This window comes from Molossus molossus, unplaced genomic scaffold (assembly GCF_014108415.1).
Source record: "Molossus molossus isolate mMolMol1 unplaced genomic scaffold, mMolMol1.p scaffold_m16_p_13, whole genome shotgun sequence".
NCBI lineage: Eukaryota > Metazoa > Chordata > Mammalia > Chiroptera > Molossidae > Molossus > Molossus molossus.
The window spans coordinates 72,541,457-72,557,126 of record NW_023425348.1 but is presented as its reverse complement, the minus strand read 5'-3'; the positions used below and the strand labels follow the sequence as shown (position 1 = coordinate 72,557,126).

Genomic DNA, 15,670 nt, shown 5'->3' with positions numbered 1-15,670 from the left:
ATCTCATCGTTGTTTTAATTTGCATCTCTCTAATTATTAGAAATGTTGAGCATTTTTTATATGTCTCCTGGCCATTTGTATGTCCTGTTTGGAGAAGTGTTTATTCAGGTCCTCTGCCTATTTTTTAATTGAATTGTTTCCTTTTGTTGAACTGTATGAGTACTTTATATATTTTAGATATTAACCCCTTATCTGATGTATTATTGGCAAATATGTTCTCCCAGAGAGTGGGTTCCCTTTTCATTCTGATGCTGGTTTCTTTTGCCATGCAGAAGCTTTTAGTTTGATGTAGTCCCATTTTTCAATTTTTTCCTTTGTTTCTCTTGCCCTATGCAATGCTTTGGTGAAAATTCTGCTACATATGATGTCTGAAATTTTTCTCAATTCCTTTGCTTTTCTAATCACTCTCAGATACTAAACAGTTTCTTTTCCTATGTATTACAAATGTTGGTGTAGGCCTGGCCAGTTTTGCTCAGCGGTTAGAGCGTCGGCCTGCAGTCCAAAGAGACCCGGGTTTGGTTCCTGTTAAGGGCACGTACCTTGGTTGCAGTTTGTCCCCAGTCCCAGTTGGGGGTCGTGTAGGTGGCAGTCAGCCGATGTGTCTCTCTTACATCGATGTTTCTCTCTCTCTCTTCCTCCCTCTCTCTCTCTCCCTCTATCTGAAGATAAATGCAAAAATGTTGGTACAATGTAATATCAAATCCAATTTAAATTTTAAAAATCCAGTTAGAACACTCAATTAAAACTCCCTCTTTTGACAGGAAACAGGGAAAGAGAGATGTTTAATGGGTTTCATCTCTACTTCTTGCTCCCCTCATCCTTCCCTTAGCTGCTGTAGTGAGGGTATTGGGAGTGGGGGAGAGGAAGGTCATATAGCATTAAAATATTATTTATCTTGATTACTGAGGGTTTTTTGGCACAACCCCTGTCCTTAAATTTTGTGCTCCTGGTAAGTGCTTCTCTCACCTCACCTTAATCCTGACCATGACAGTGGGGTAATTTCATACTTTTAGTTTTCTCATGAGGTCATAACTGGACCAAGTCCAAAGGAAAGGAAATGCAATAGGATGGCAGAAGCAACTACAGAGTGCTTGAAACTCCTACCAGCTTTTGGATTTAAAACAACAAAAGTAGCCCATTTGAGGGAGAAGTGGAGACAAACATGAATTAGGAGCAAATGCCTTTATAAATAAGTATATATTTTTCCCCTGTAAAAAGAAATGACTGTCTTCATCTATTCAACCTGAATTGAAACTTTCTACTTGTTGAATGAATGCCAGGGCAGGCCCTAAGGTTACAAGGATGAAAAAGATAGAGTTTAGCCTGGTGAGAGAGATAAGCAGGGAACAATGGACCTAAATCCAATTCCATAAATACTTTAAATACGTGCATGAATAGTTTGGAAGTACAGAGATGTAAGCAGAGGGGTTTGTTTTGGGTTTTTGCTGGGAGTGTCTCATTTGTTATCTGTGGGGTTTCAATTTATGGAGATGACTGAGTGCCAATGTGGCAAAGCCCATGCTATTGAGAGACTTGCATTACTTACACGTCCCTGGAGAAGGGGCACAACACACCATGCAAGGCCATGCAGGGCCCCACAGGGCTACAGCAGCAGCATCAGGTCTTGGTCAGGAGGCAGAAGCAGGCGCCAGGGGCAAGTTTAGGCCAGAGCCTTTATTGGGGTCTCCACTGGGCAGGGCAGGGCAGAGTAAAAAGCTTAGAATTGGCTAGTTTGAGCAATAAATGGTGGGCTTAGGGGTATAGAAGTACCCTCTAGTTGCCTGGTACCTCTTCCTGGGATAATTGAGATCAAGGGAAATATTAGCTCAGTGTGTGAGTCTTAGATAAAGGGGGTGGTTGCTTGCATGTGAGAGGTATACTCCCAAGTAAGTTGCTTGCTATCTTTAGGAATTAGCTAGCCCTAAGTGGGCAGTCTATTCCCAGTCAGCACGATTGTTAGGATGTCAAAATAAAAAAACAAACAATACCATCCTGTGGAGGGGGGAGAGAGGGGTGATTAATATTAGACAAAACCATAAAACATTAATGGTATGGTGAACTGACGAAGTGAAGTGGGCTTGGGGTGGGGGGTGGGGGATCATTTCACTTTTCCAAATAATTGGGAGAAAACTTTCTCCAGGATATTGACAATTTTGGAAAACTCAGTGATAGATGTATGTATAGGCTTGAAAAAGTAACATTTATTGAATATATAGCTTCATTACCATCCATAAACCACCTTAGGGGAGGGATGGGTTTTGAAGCAAACAGGCTCATAGAATTTGGGCATTCTTAACTAGTCCACCATCTCACTTCTGGTAAAGTAAATGAAAGATGTCTGACTGGAGTCCCCAAAGCCCCGTACACCTTACTGCCTCTGGAAAAGCAAAGAAAAAGGAGAAATCAGGTAAGATAAGTGATGTATTCTTTAGCTCACAATTCATGCCACTTCTCCTACTCCCACTCCCACTTTAAAAATACCACCTTGGCAAAGATGAACAGTGGTCATCACCGTGCCTTAATTATGTCCCCGGGATGGTGGTGGGGGGTGTTCACACCTGGTACTTAACCCTCCGAAATTAAACCTTGGCAAAAACAAAGCAAAACTCTGTATACTATACACTTTGCATTGCCCTCACAGGCCAAAAAATAACCACGGCGCCCAGGTGACAACGGCTGGCCCTCAGATTCAGTCCTGTACACATTTGTACTTGGGGTTAAAATGATGCCCTCCACGATCATTTCCCCAGTTTGGGAGAAGAGCCGCCTGCCAGCGCTGCTGGCTGATTCCCAGCTCGGACCCTAAGTGGACCGTCCTGGGAGCCGCCTAGCGCCATGCACGGGGTACGCGGTGGCGGAGGTTGCAGGCGGGACATGAAGGGTTTCTAGGTCGGAAAACGGAGAGAAGCAATGGACCTGGAGGCCAAGGGCGGGGATTTAGCGTGAGATTTGGGGCAAGGCTGCGAGGATCCCGGGCGCTGGAGACTGACGACATTGGAAAGGGCTTCGGGTCGGGCAAGTTTAGGGACCGGAACGGGACGAGAGAGTGCCAGCGACCTTAGGCGCTGCACGTGGGCGCCTGGCACGGCCCGCGTCGGACGGAGCGGGGATTTCAGACGCAGAGGGCTGCCACCGCGCGGGCGCAAGGGCGGTGGGCGGAGCTTTCCCGGGGGCCGCCCTGTGGGCGGGGCTGTCCCGGCGGTTACATAACAAACCTGTGCGATCGCTAACGGAGCGGCTCCGGTGCTGGCGGCGGGGGCGGGGCCTCGCCGGGCCGGGGGCGGGGCCAAGCCTGCACCGGGCCAGGCAAGATGGCGGCCATGGAGCCCGAGTCTGCGCCTCTGACTCTAGAATCGCTGCCCACCGACCCCCTGCTCCTGATCTTATCCTTCTTGGACTACCGGGACCTAATCAAGTAATGGGACGATGCACATGGCAGGGTGGGGTCACGGGGGCGGGAGGAGGCGGGAGGCAGGAGGGACGGAGGCCCGGCTCGCCCACTGGACCCGGACCCCCGCGTGAACCAGAAGGTGATGCCGGGGCCGCCCTCCTGCAGAGCCACCCAGGGGGCCAGGGGGGAGACGCGGTCGGTAAGGGGCCCGCCTTGAGGTCCTTCGCCCAGGACCCAGGCCTGAGGAGCGACGGGAGCCCTCTCTCCCAGGCCTTGGTGAGGCTCATTTCCGGGGGGGTGGGGGGGGGGAGGTCCTGTTTCCCCGCTGCCGCCCCGACGACCCCCGCACCCCGCACGCACCGGCCTCCACCTGATGTGGCCGGACCCCGGCTGCTTTGGAAAGGCCCTTTCTGGCCGGAGCGCTCTTCTCTGCTTGGGCCCCGGGCCTGCAGGTAGGGCGCTGGAGAGAAGGAGCCAGGCGACCCTCTGACCCCCAGGTGCGACTTCCGCGGCACCATGGTATCTGGCAGGGCAACTTTGGGACTTCTAGGCTGGAAAATTATTTTGCTTTCAGCCTTGTTCCTCACGGTTGCATGTTGCATTTTGTGTTTTGGTACTGATTTCCGTTGGTGCGATACAGGTGACCGCTTTCTCTCTTGAAAGCTTTGGGTTGCCCAGATTACCAGCATCTGTTCCAAAAATAAACACCGGTTGCTGGTCAGGGTGGTTGAAATACCCAGTTCCTTCAGCTTGAGACTGGGACGGTGGAAGAAATGGCGCTGTTTACACCCTTGACAGCTGGTGGCATGGCTCTGTCTTTCTGGTGCCACCACATACATTGAAGAGGAGGTGAAGTCGCCCTCTTAAGGATGGGCAGGCGAGATTCGTTTTGTTTTGGTTTTCTTGGATTAACTATTGCATTCTAGCCATTTGGTGATTGCCCTGTGTTATCAGGGATCCTTTAGAAATGCAGTCTTTTTGGAGTTACTGGTAGCTGTTGGTTGGTCTGGCTAAGTGGTGACAGAGGCATAACTCCAGTTTCTGACTGCTCATTATATTAGTACCTATAACACTTATTTTTTTTCCTGAAAACAAATGTTTGTCTACTCAGGCTTGTACCAAAGCAGAGAGATAAAGGTAATCTTTTCTTTGGGAAAAGCTGTTCCAGCTGCAGACTGTTTTCATCTGAAATATTCTGTCGCTACATAGTCTTTTAAACATCTAACGCAAACACACACCCTTATGATATATGGACTACATTGTTGGCAGGGTGATCTTCCTAAGACAGATCTTGCTGTCATTCTCCTTAAAAACTTGTGATGCTTCTTATTTGTAGACTATAATCTAAATTTCTGGAAGCATTTAAAGCTCTTATCATTTGGCACAGTGCACTCTAACCAAATCAGACTTTTGCCAGCATACTACATGCTTGTATTTTTCTTATTCTGTGGCTTAAGCTCTGGAATGGCTTGTCCCCGTCTTCTTATCCTGGCAAGATGAAGTTTCTTTAAGACCCTCTCGCTTGATTCCTCTCTCAAACTTTCCCTTCTGTGTATTTGCCATGCCGGATGGGTTGTGCACTTCTTAAATGTAAAGATTGTCTTATTTATCTTTTTAGTCATCACTCATTCATAGATTTTTTTGATGCCTGCTGTGTGCCAGTCTGTTAAATGTCTTGGATACAATAGTGAACAAGATAGATAAGGCCCCTCTCATGACGCTTACAGTCTAGTGGGAAAGATGGAAAACAAACAAGTGCATAATATAAGAGATTCTATGTGCTATGAAGGAAATAAATCAATTCCTCTGTTAAGGAATGAGAAGAAGAGACAATTCAAACCGGAAGGGGCTGCCATATATGAAGGATGCTATAGAGCGATCCTGGCAGAGGGAACAGCGTGTTCAGAAGCTGATTGGACAATAGCATGGCCTGTTGGAGGAGCTAGAAGACTGGTGTTGCAGGAGGTAGGGAGTGACTCACAGGCAGAGTGGCTTGAGAAGACACTGGTGAGATCATGCAGGACCTTGTGAGCCAAGGTGAAAAAGCAGATATTATTTTAAATGCTTTAGGTAGTAATCAAAGTTTTAAACACATGTGACATGATCCTTCTATAAATGTTTATGAAAGTGAACTGAGTTAAATACTGTATTCGGTTCTTGAGAGAGAGTGTGTGTGTATGATTTATCATAAGGTATTGGCTCATGAATTAGGGAGGCTACTGTTGCCATCTGCAAGCTGGGGACTCAAGAAAGCTGGTGGTATGATTCCAGGGGCTGAGAGCTGGAGAGCTGATGGTGCAGATTCTAGTCTGGGTCTGGAAGCCTGAGAACCAGGAAAGCCAAGGGCGAAGATCCCTGTCTCAGTTCCAGCAGTCAGGCAGAGAGCAGATCTAACCATCCTCTGCCTTTTTGTTCTATCAGGCCCACAGTGGATTAGATGATGTCCTCTCATATTGGGGAAGGCCATGTGGCTTAGTGGACCAATTCAAATGCTAATCTTTTCCAGAGACATCCCCACAGACATCCCCAGAAAAAATGTTTAACCAACTATTTGGGCCTCCCTTGGTCCAGCAAGTTGACACATAAAATGAACCATCGCAAAAATACCATTGAATTTTATCCCAGAAAAGTTGCCAGTGTACTGCAACTTCTTTCCTACGCTATACAGCTCAACTTTGCCAAGTGTCCTGCTCATTGCTAACCTTGGAAGTTTTTGGTACATATTTACTGAACCGGAATAGGTTGGATTGGATTAGTCCATTAGGGTCATTGTGTGATATCAGCTGCATAGTTTGAATCTCCTTCTCCATTCCAGGGTGATTTATTTACTAACCATTCTTAACCCTCACTGTGTATCAGAACTACATGTGGCACTTTTAAAACATACACGTGCCTAAGGTAAATATCTCGCCCCAAGCCTACTGAATCAGAATCTTTAGAACAGTAATTCTCATCCTTGCTGTGCATCAAAATCACCTTTGGTGCTTATTTCAGAGATTCTTTCATGTTGTTTAACTCTAGGGACAGTGGAGGGAGAGAATCAAGAAAAGAGGATTCTGAATTACAAAACTGGAGGGATTCCAGTGTTTGCAAATGTTAGTTTGGGCATCTTGTGAACTTGGCAGAAAAGGATGAGGATGAATTTTGTGTAAACTCTGACAAGTGAATAAAAGTTTTTAACATGCCACACTCATGGCCTTGTCAAACCCCATGTGATTTAAGCTCCCCTTAGTTGATTAGCCATTGCTCAAGTGAGATCTTTGAATACTACTTTATTTCTTAAAAAAAAAAAATTTTTTTCTTTATTGATTTTAGAGAGAAAGGAAGGGAGAGGGAGAAAGAGAAACATCAACGAGAGAGAACATCGATTGGTCGCCTCTTGCATGTCCCCTGCTGGGGATGTGGCCCACAACCTAGACATGTGCCCTGACCGGGGATTGAACCGGCGACCTCTTAGTGCATGGGTCGATGCTCAACCACTGAGCACACCGACTGGGCTGAATACTACTTTCTATATAACTTGTGATTCCTCTTCTGAAAAGATAGAAATCTATTCTCCTAATCTTAGGTTCATTCTCTTTGCAAATTAAATATGTAGTGTAAGATTTACAGGATAGAAACACGGTATATTAGAATACAATATAGCCCTGGCCATTGTGGCTCGGTTGGGCATCATCTCATGCACCAAAAAGTTGCCAGTTCAATTCCTGGTCAGAGCGCATGCCCAGGTTGCAGGTTTACTCCTGTGTCGGGTTGTATACAGGAGGCAACAAGTCTCTTTGATTTGAAATGAACTCCAATGATTTATAGGTATCAATGTTTCTCTCTCACGTTGATATTTCTCTCTCTCCCTTCTCTCTCTAAAATCAATAAAAAACCTATTTCAAAAAAGAATACAATATATAATACAATTATTTGTTTCTAAGATTCCATGTTTTTGAGCAGCTGATACGAACTTGAATGGCTATATCAAAGTAGAATTGTTATGACTCTGACGCTTTTTGTAGATGGGCTCTCCAGTAGTTGGTATAACTAAAAAGTGGTTTTGGCTGCAATAGTTATTTAAGAAAAATTAGAACAAAACAAACAAGTTTTTTGTATTTAATATAAAATATCTCACAGGTCTTAAGAAAATAAACACTGTGTACACCTGAATAACATTTCTTCCTGTATGCAGAAGTGATTATTGTCACAATAAGGAGTGTTGGAAGTCTCTTTGATTTGAAATGAACTCCAATGATTTATATGTATCATAGACTTTTCTATGAAAATTAAAATTGTAGAGGTTTGGGGGTTTATTTGTGAACTCAAATAGTTAAGATTTCCGTACTCAAACGGTGATTATACTAGCTAACACATTAAACAGATTTTGAAAATATTGTTTTGCAATTTATAAGGGTAGAAAATGGAAAATAAGAAAAGCAAAAGGAATAGAGCAAAACTTAACACTGAATATTTTCATCTTGATTTTTAAATTGTTTTCTTATTTTCTTTTATACTAACCGTGAATCTGGTTACTGTCAGTTGTTGCTACGTCAGTCGAAGACTTAGCCAGCTATCAAGTCATGATCCTCTGTGGAGAAGACATTGCAAAAAATACTGGCTGATATCTGAGTGAGTATTCGGGAATCTGCATTCTTGAAATTTGGCCCTGGGCTTCTATTACACTAATCTGTTCTGTTCACATTCTCCTCCCTAATCCTTATCTCTTTGTCTCCTTTGGTGGCTCTTGTGCCTGCCAGTAAATGGTGGTGTTCTCCAAGCCTCTCTCCTCAGCCCACTGCTCTTTGCCCTCTGTGAACTCGCCTGCATGCACTGTTGCGGTTTATAGTGACTACCTGTGTGCTGCTCGCTCTCAAATCTGAATGTCCATCCCTGACATCCTCACTGAGCTCCAGGCTTGTGTACATAACTGCCTTCTGAACCTTTCCATTGAATGACCCACAAGGGTTCACTGAATTTAGTAAATGTTAATAAATTTGTAAGAATAAAAGTGTAGATAACAGAAAGTGGAGTTGGGAAAAGTGAAAGAAAGGGTAGGATTGCTAATATCTTTTTCTTAGACAGACGGGAGTCATGTAGTGACTGAAGTTGCAAAGCAAGAAATAGAGGTTTAAGTGTATTGTTGGAAGTTGCAAGCTACTCAATAGAACTAAAACTTAATAACAGTTATCAAACATTGGGAGGAGGAAGAATGAGGAAGAGAGAATTTTAAGTATTGCTATATCCTGATCTTTTACTTCAGGGTATCAAAATAGATAGATGTAAAATTGATAAATCAAGACCTAGAGGCATAAACATTTAGAATTACAGAGATTACTTCCAGAAATAATTAAATTTCCTTTGAGAGGTTGGGCTTCATAAGTTCTTTGGTACTTTTTTGGTTTTGAGAAATAGGTGTTTATATTATTTACATTAATAAAAAGATACTTTCCTTCCACCCTCCCCCCGCAAAAAAACAGCACCCTGAATTGTTCTTTTTTCCATCTTTGAACCTGATCATCCTGCATTCCTAGTCTTCTTGGCAGTACCATCCCATCCACCTGGGCCTCTAAGCCAAAAACAGGATTCATCCCAGATCTTTCCTCTCCCTCTTCTCTCTCTCTCCTTCCTCCCTCTACTTACTCAGTTACTAAGACTTTCTGATTTTAGCCTCTGTATTTCTTGACTCTTTCTACTCATTTCATCTGGCTACATTTTAGTTCAGTTCATCATCTCTTACCAGGATTACTGCAAAACCCTCCGAACTCATCTCTGAGCCTCTGGTTTACATCCCTCCCACACCATAGCCACAGTTCTGCTCTTTGAACTACCCTGTTAAAACCCTTTAGTGGCCCTTCATTTCCTATAGGATGTTAGTATGTTGCCATAAGGCCCTCTGTGGTTGCCTTATCTTGTGTCATTCTTTCTCCCTGATAAGACTATGCATTTTTTGAAGGAAAAAAAAAAAAAAAAAAAAACCTTATTTTTAATATCCTCATGTGGCTAAGTAGACACTCAATAAATATTTGTGGAATTATAACAAATACAAATGTTGAATCATGTGATGCTATGTGATTCTCTGGCTAATCCAATGTAGATAAATTAGACTATAACTATATCATTAGATTCTAAATATTTTCTAAAATAAAAGAATCACTGTTAACCCTTGAACAACATGGGTTTGAGCTATACAGGTCCACTTATACGTGGATTTTTTTTCAATAACTATTGTAAGTGTATTTTCTCTTCCTTATGATTTTCTTAACATTTTCTTTTCCCTAGCTTACTTTATAGTAAGAATATAGTATATAATACATATAATATACAACTGTTTATGTTATCAATAAGGCTTCCAGTCCACAGTAGTTATTACTAGTTAAGTTTGGGGGTATCAACAGTTATACTCAGATTTTTGTCTAGAGCAGAGATCGGGGAGGTCCGAACCTCTGCCCCAGACAAAAATCTGAGTATAACTGTTCAAGTGTCAGCTGTACATACGCATTTTAAAATTTTATAATTGGTATGTTTCTAGAAGCAAGTTGAGATTCACACCCCATGTACCCTTCATATATTTTATTAAGATTAGAAAACAGAGAAAAAAGTTAGAAAATAAGAAAACAAGTGACTCATAATCCCACCACGTCAGCAATAACTCCTGTTGTTACATTTTCTGGTGTCACTGTGTGCTATCTAGTCTTCATTTGTAGCTGAAATAAATGAATAGGAAGGCAAAAACAACCACAGATTTCCAATAAGGTATGTTGGTAAATGTCTGAAAAACACTAATCTCATCTAAAAAGATTTTTAATCTCATCTTTGTACTCTGCTTAGGGAAGAGAAAACACAGAAGAATCAGTGCTGGAAATCTCTCTTCATTGATACTTACTCTGATGTAGGAAGATACATTGATCATTATGCTGCTATTAAAAAGGCCTGGGATGATCTCAAGAAATATTTGGAGCCCAGATGTCCTCGGATGGTTTTGTCTCTGAAAGGTACTGGGAATGCAGGGTCTGTCTTCCCCATTTTAGTTACTGTAGTATAAATAGGTTAAATAACTTTGGGTCTCTATCATCTGTTTATGATAGTTTGTGCTAATCCACCATTATCTGTAATTCACCATTCACTTTTGGCAAGGAAGTAGAAAGCCTATATTGCTGAAAGGACCCTTGTAGCACCTGCCCTATTTTTGCCTACCTTAGGACCCACACAATTACTTATTAGAAGGGAGAGCTGAACTCTTTTTATTCTTGTATTTGTTTTATATAAACACAGTAGTAGTACAAAGATTGCTTGAGGATAACTGTTGTGATTACTTTTAAAATATTTTTTAATTGAAAAATTGCCTGCTGTATCAACCCTCTGTTCTATTTTCAGTACAAGTAAATGTTTGACAGTTTAATATTTGAAAAGACCAAATAATAAAGGCCTGGGTCTTTAAGAGTGCAAGAGCAGCATAATAGACTAAGGACAACTTTCATCCCTACTTTGACATTTACAGAATAGTGGAAACTAAGATTTGAACTGAGGTCTATTTGACTCAAGAATCTGTGCTTTTTCTGTTACACGATTATTATCCAATTTTGGCAAGAAATATTAACAAGCTATTTCTCATTAATTTGATTTTTAAAATTTAAATGTATGCCCAAGAAAGTGCACGAATAGATTGCAGATATTGCTATTTATCTGTTTTAGCCTCCTAAGGTTTTTCAAGTTTCTTCACTAAAAGGAATTTTATACGTGTTTTGTTTTGCTAAGCTGAAATTGGGATCATTTGTACTCACATGTATTCTGTTTGAACTAGTCTCCTCTGAAACAGCATTCCTGTTACATTTCATATTTCCACTGTAACTTCCCGTGAAAATATGAATTTCATACAAATCATGATCTTATGACCAGGTACTTAAAACTGAATTTCCACGAAGCAGAGGGGGAATGATTCAGCAGAGAGTAGAACTTTGACTAATTTTTTTTCAGTATTATTCTTTAAAAAAAATTTTTTTTCCTTTGTTGAGAGAGAGAGGAAGGGAGAGGAAGAGAGAAAAAGAACATCAATTGGCCACCTCCTACATGCCCCCCACTGGGGATTTGGCCCACAACCTGGGCATGTGCCCTGACTGGGAATCGAACCTGGTGACCTCTTGGTGCATGGGTCGATGCTCAACCACTGGGCCTCTAAGCCAAAATATTAGGCTGGGCCTAATATTTTTAATAACTTTTTTTGAGGGGAAGCAAATAATAATATTATCCAGTTGGTATGTGGGGTTAAATAATTTCAAGAGGAAAAGAATTCTGAAAATATGTATTTGGTGGTAATGAGTAAAATAAGTTTATAATAGCTATTATTTATTAAACACAAAGCTAGGCACTGAGTTAAGTACTTTGTATAATTCCATTTAATTTGCCAACATTCTGCAAGGTAAGTAATTACTATTCTCATTTTATAGGTGAACCTATGACTCTAAGTTGTTTGCCATCACAAAGTAAAAGGCAGAACCAGGATTTCAATATAAGGCAGACGTCAGAGCTGTGGTCTTAACAGCAGTTGAAGGGAGATAGGACCTATCCATCCTATTTTATTTAAAATGTCTTAAGACTCGTAGAGAGCTAATCTAATATTAGGACATTTGGAATAAGAGAATATAGACATGGTTCTCCTTTCGGGCACAGGGTTACCAAGAAACGAAGAATACATAGCAGCAGCTTCTTGTTTTTTTTTTGCACTCAGTTTGATATTCCCAGGCCTCCCTGCTCACTGTTCTCTGCCTAGTGATTGGAAGTGAGGTTGTGGTGGTGTGAGAATTTCTCGACAGCCCCTGTGTTACTCTCAGGTGTCAGTTCTGGCGGCTTTGCCATGAGTTGGAATAGGATAAAGGCTCTTTGATATCTAGGAATGCTAGACCTATGAGTTTCAGGACTGAGTCAGGAACCTCGATACTTGCCTCAGTGGTCATAGTCCCTGACTCATTTTCAAGGTTATAGAGTTGGCAGCTAGAAAGGAAACTCTGAAAACAAATAGATATTGGGGCTTGGGGAAATTATCATAAGTATCCTAAAATTATGATACGTTAATATATCTTCCACCAATCTATCTAATGGTATGTATCGTGCATCTTCAAATTTCATATTTACTGCCCAGCCAGTATGGCTCAGTTGGTTGAGCATCATCCCATGTACCAGGAGGTTGCCAGTTCGATTTCTAGTCAGGGCACATACCCAGGTTTTGGGCTTGATCTTCAGTAGGGGGTGTGGAAGAGGCAGCCCATCAATGTTTCTCATCGATGTTTCTCTCTCTCCCTTTCCCTCCCTCTCTAAAATCAATAAAAACATTAAAAAAATAAAATACCTTAAAAAATTTTTTTATATTTACTTTACATGTTGGCTTAAAATTTTAGAGTTGGAGGGACTATAGAGGTTATTTCGATCAGGGGTTAGCAAAGTTTTTTTTTTTTAATGACCAGATAGTAAATATTCTAGGTTTTGAGGGACAGATGGTGTCTTGTTTTAACGACTGAACTCTGCTGTTACTGTGGGAAAAGCAGCATAGACAGTCCATAAGCAAACGGGTGGCACTTTTCCAAGAAAACTTGATTTACAGAAACAGGCGGCAGGCCGGGATTTGGCCTACAGCCTAGCGTTTGCTGATTCCTGATTTACACCACCAGTCCCTTCATTTTACAGGTGCAGGGACAGGCTCAGAGAATTTAGGTGACTTATGCAAGGTCACATAACTAGTAAGTGACAGATAGAACTCTAATCTAGGTTTCTTGGCTCTGAGTAACCTTTTCACTGTCTCCTATACAAGTAAGCTCGGGGACAAGGAAAGAAAATGAATATTTATTGAGTGCCCATAAAGCATTTTATTAAGCATGTGAAGCGTATTTAATCCTCACTGTAATCCTCTCAGGTAAGTGGCATTATCTCCCATTTCACAGATGAGGAAACAGAATTAAAGAGATGAGCTAACTTGCCAGAGTCAGTCCATAAGTGGGAGAGCTGAGATTTCACCTAGTCTGACTCCCAAATTCTGTTGTAGTACGATGCCTCTTTAAACCTTGATTTTACTTTTTTGTAAGTATATATTTCTTTATATTTCTCTTTTGCCATATTTGTTTGTTTGTGTTTTGGTTTTTGGCTTTTTTCTCTCTAGCTGCCTCTTCAAGAAATTCTTAATTTCTTAATGTTGTATGTTTAATACCCAACGTAGCACTAACAATATAAATATTAATCTGTCCTCATCCAATTCTGGTTCAGGCATTTTTCAACTTGTTTTGTTCTAAACTTTTTTTAAATACAATTTTAGTTTGGAGTAATTCTAAATTACAGGGAAGTCGCAAAAGGAATAGAAAGTTCTGTACACCCTTTACCCAGTGTCAGTCTCCCCCAGTGTGTTGCCCTGTGGGACATTTGTCAAAACTAAAGTATTCATTGGCATGTTATTAACTAAACTCCAGACTTTACTCAGATATCACCAGCTTTTCCATTAATGTCCTTTTTAATTCCTGTATCCAGTCCAGAATACCACATTGCATTTAGTTATTATGTCTCCTTAGTGTCTTCCCTCCAGTTTCTGGCAGTTTCTGTCTTTCCTTGTCTTTCATGACCTTGACAGTTTGAAGGAGTACTGGTAAGATATTTTGTAGAATGCTCCTCAAACTGGCTTTGTTTGAAGTATTACTCATGACTAGACTGGAGTAATGGGTTTCAAAAAGATTACCACAGAGGTACAGTGTTTCTCTCATCACTTATCTGGGAGCGTGATATCCATAAATGATCATCTGTGATATTAACTAACCTACAGAAATGTATGCAGATCATAAGTGTACAATTCAGTAATTATCATAATGTGAACACACCCACTCTAGCACCCTCCAAATCAAGAAGTAGAATAATAATCTGTATCTAGAATCCTCCCTCTTTCTCAGGGGTAACCACTCTCGCTACTACCACTGAGTAGTTTTCTCTCTTTTTGAACTTTTTGTAAATTGTATGATTATGTGTGAATTAGTTTCATTTTTTGTAGGATTCAACTGTGTCATCTGTAACCATAGTTTAATTATTTTTGTTGTGGTGGTATAGTACTCCATTTTACGAGTAGACCACAATTTATATGTTTATTCTACTTTTGATGGATATGTGGGTTATTTATAGTTTTTGAGTATTACCAATAATGCCACTGTAAAAGAATTGTAAATAATACAAATATAAATAAGTTTTATATACATATGAGCATATTTTTACCAGGTAAATACCTAGGATTGAGTTTGCTGGGTTGTAAAGTGTGCTTATATTAAACTTCAAATGATACTGTTAATTTTTCAAAATGGTTCTACCTCTGTACATTCCTGTGAGCACTTTAATGTTGTCATTCTTTGTATTTTAACCTTTCTAATAGGTGTTCATAGACTAATAACAGTTTTGTTTCTAGCTTTCCAATCATTACATGTCGTTTATTTATTTTTCTTACCCTATTGAACTGGCTAGGACCTTCAGTACAATGTTGGAAAGATATGATGATAGTGAGCATTCTTATCTTTCTAGTTGCAGAGGGAAAGCTTTTGATATTTCTCCTTTAAAGATGATGTTGGCGTAAGACCAGGCATTTGTGTTTAGTTTGGTCTCTTCCATACTCATCCAAACCCTGCAGAGGGAGACACAATCTGCAGAACATCCATACCCACAGGGAGATTTTGGCAGGCTCCAAACCCTGCTTAGACAGCCAAAATGGTTAAACAGAGGAACAAATCCCAAATGAAAGAACAAGAGAATTCTCCAGAAGAAGGACTAAATGAAATGGAGATAAGCAAGTTATCAGATGTAGAGTTCAGAGTATAGATTATGAGGAAGCTCAACAGCATGAGTAAAGATATAGAAACAATGAAAGTCAACCAATTGGAAATGAAAAACAACCAAGTGGGAATGAAGAATGGCAAAGCAGAAATAAAGACCACATTGGAAGGAATACCAGCAGAGTAGAGGAAGCTGAGGATTTGATCAACAAATTAGAAGACAGGGTAGAAAAAATCAATCAGAGAACCAAAAAGAAAAAAAAACAATTAAAAAACAGGAGTACAGTTTAAGAGAGCTGTGGGACAACATGAAATGTAACAACATTTGTATCATAGGAGTACCAGAAGAAGAAAGAGAGCAAGGGTTAGAACCCCTATTTGAAGAAATAGTGGCAGAAAACTTCCCTAGCTTGGTGAAGGAAAAAGGCATACAAGTTCAGGAAGCACAGACAGCCCCAAGCAAGAACCCAAGGAGGCCCACGCCAAGACGTATAATAATTAAAATACC

General features: G+C 40.9%; 1 protein-coding gene across 1 annotated transcript in view; it reads left to right on the top strand.

The window, feature by feature from the left end:
- Nucleotides 1–3,290: 3,290 nt before the first annotated feature.
- The window catches only part of FBXO3 (F-box protein 3), a 37,004-nt gene continuing 24,624 nt past the window's right edge, over nt 3,291–15,670 (top strand). The window contains exons 1-3 of the mRNA XM_036258336.1: nt 3,291–3,415; nt 7,916–8,005; nt 10,205–10,368. Coding sequence (XP_036114229.1) covers nt 3,312–3,415; nt 7,916–8,005; nt 10,205–10,368 — 358 coding nt within the window. The 5' untranslated portion in view covers nt 3,291–3,311. The remainder of the gene's footprint in view (nt 3,416–7,915; nt 8,006–10,204; nt 10,369–15,670) is intronic.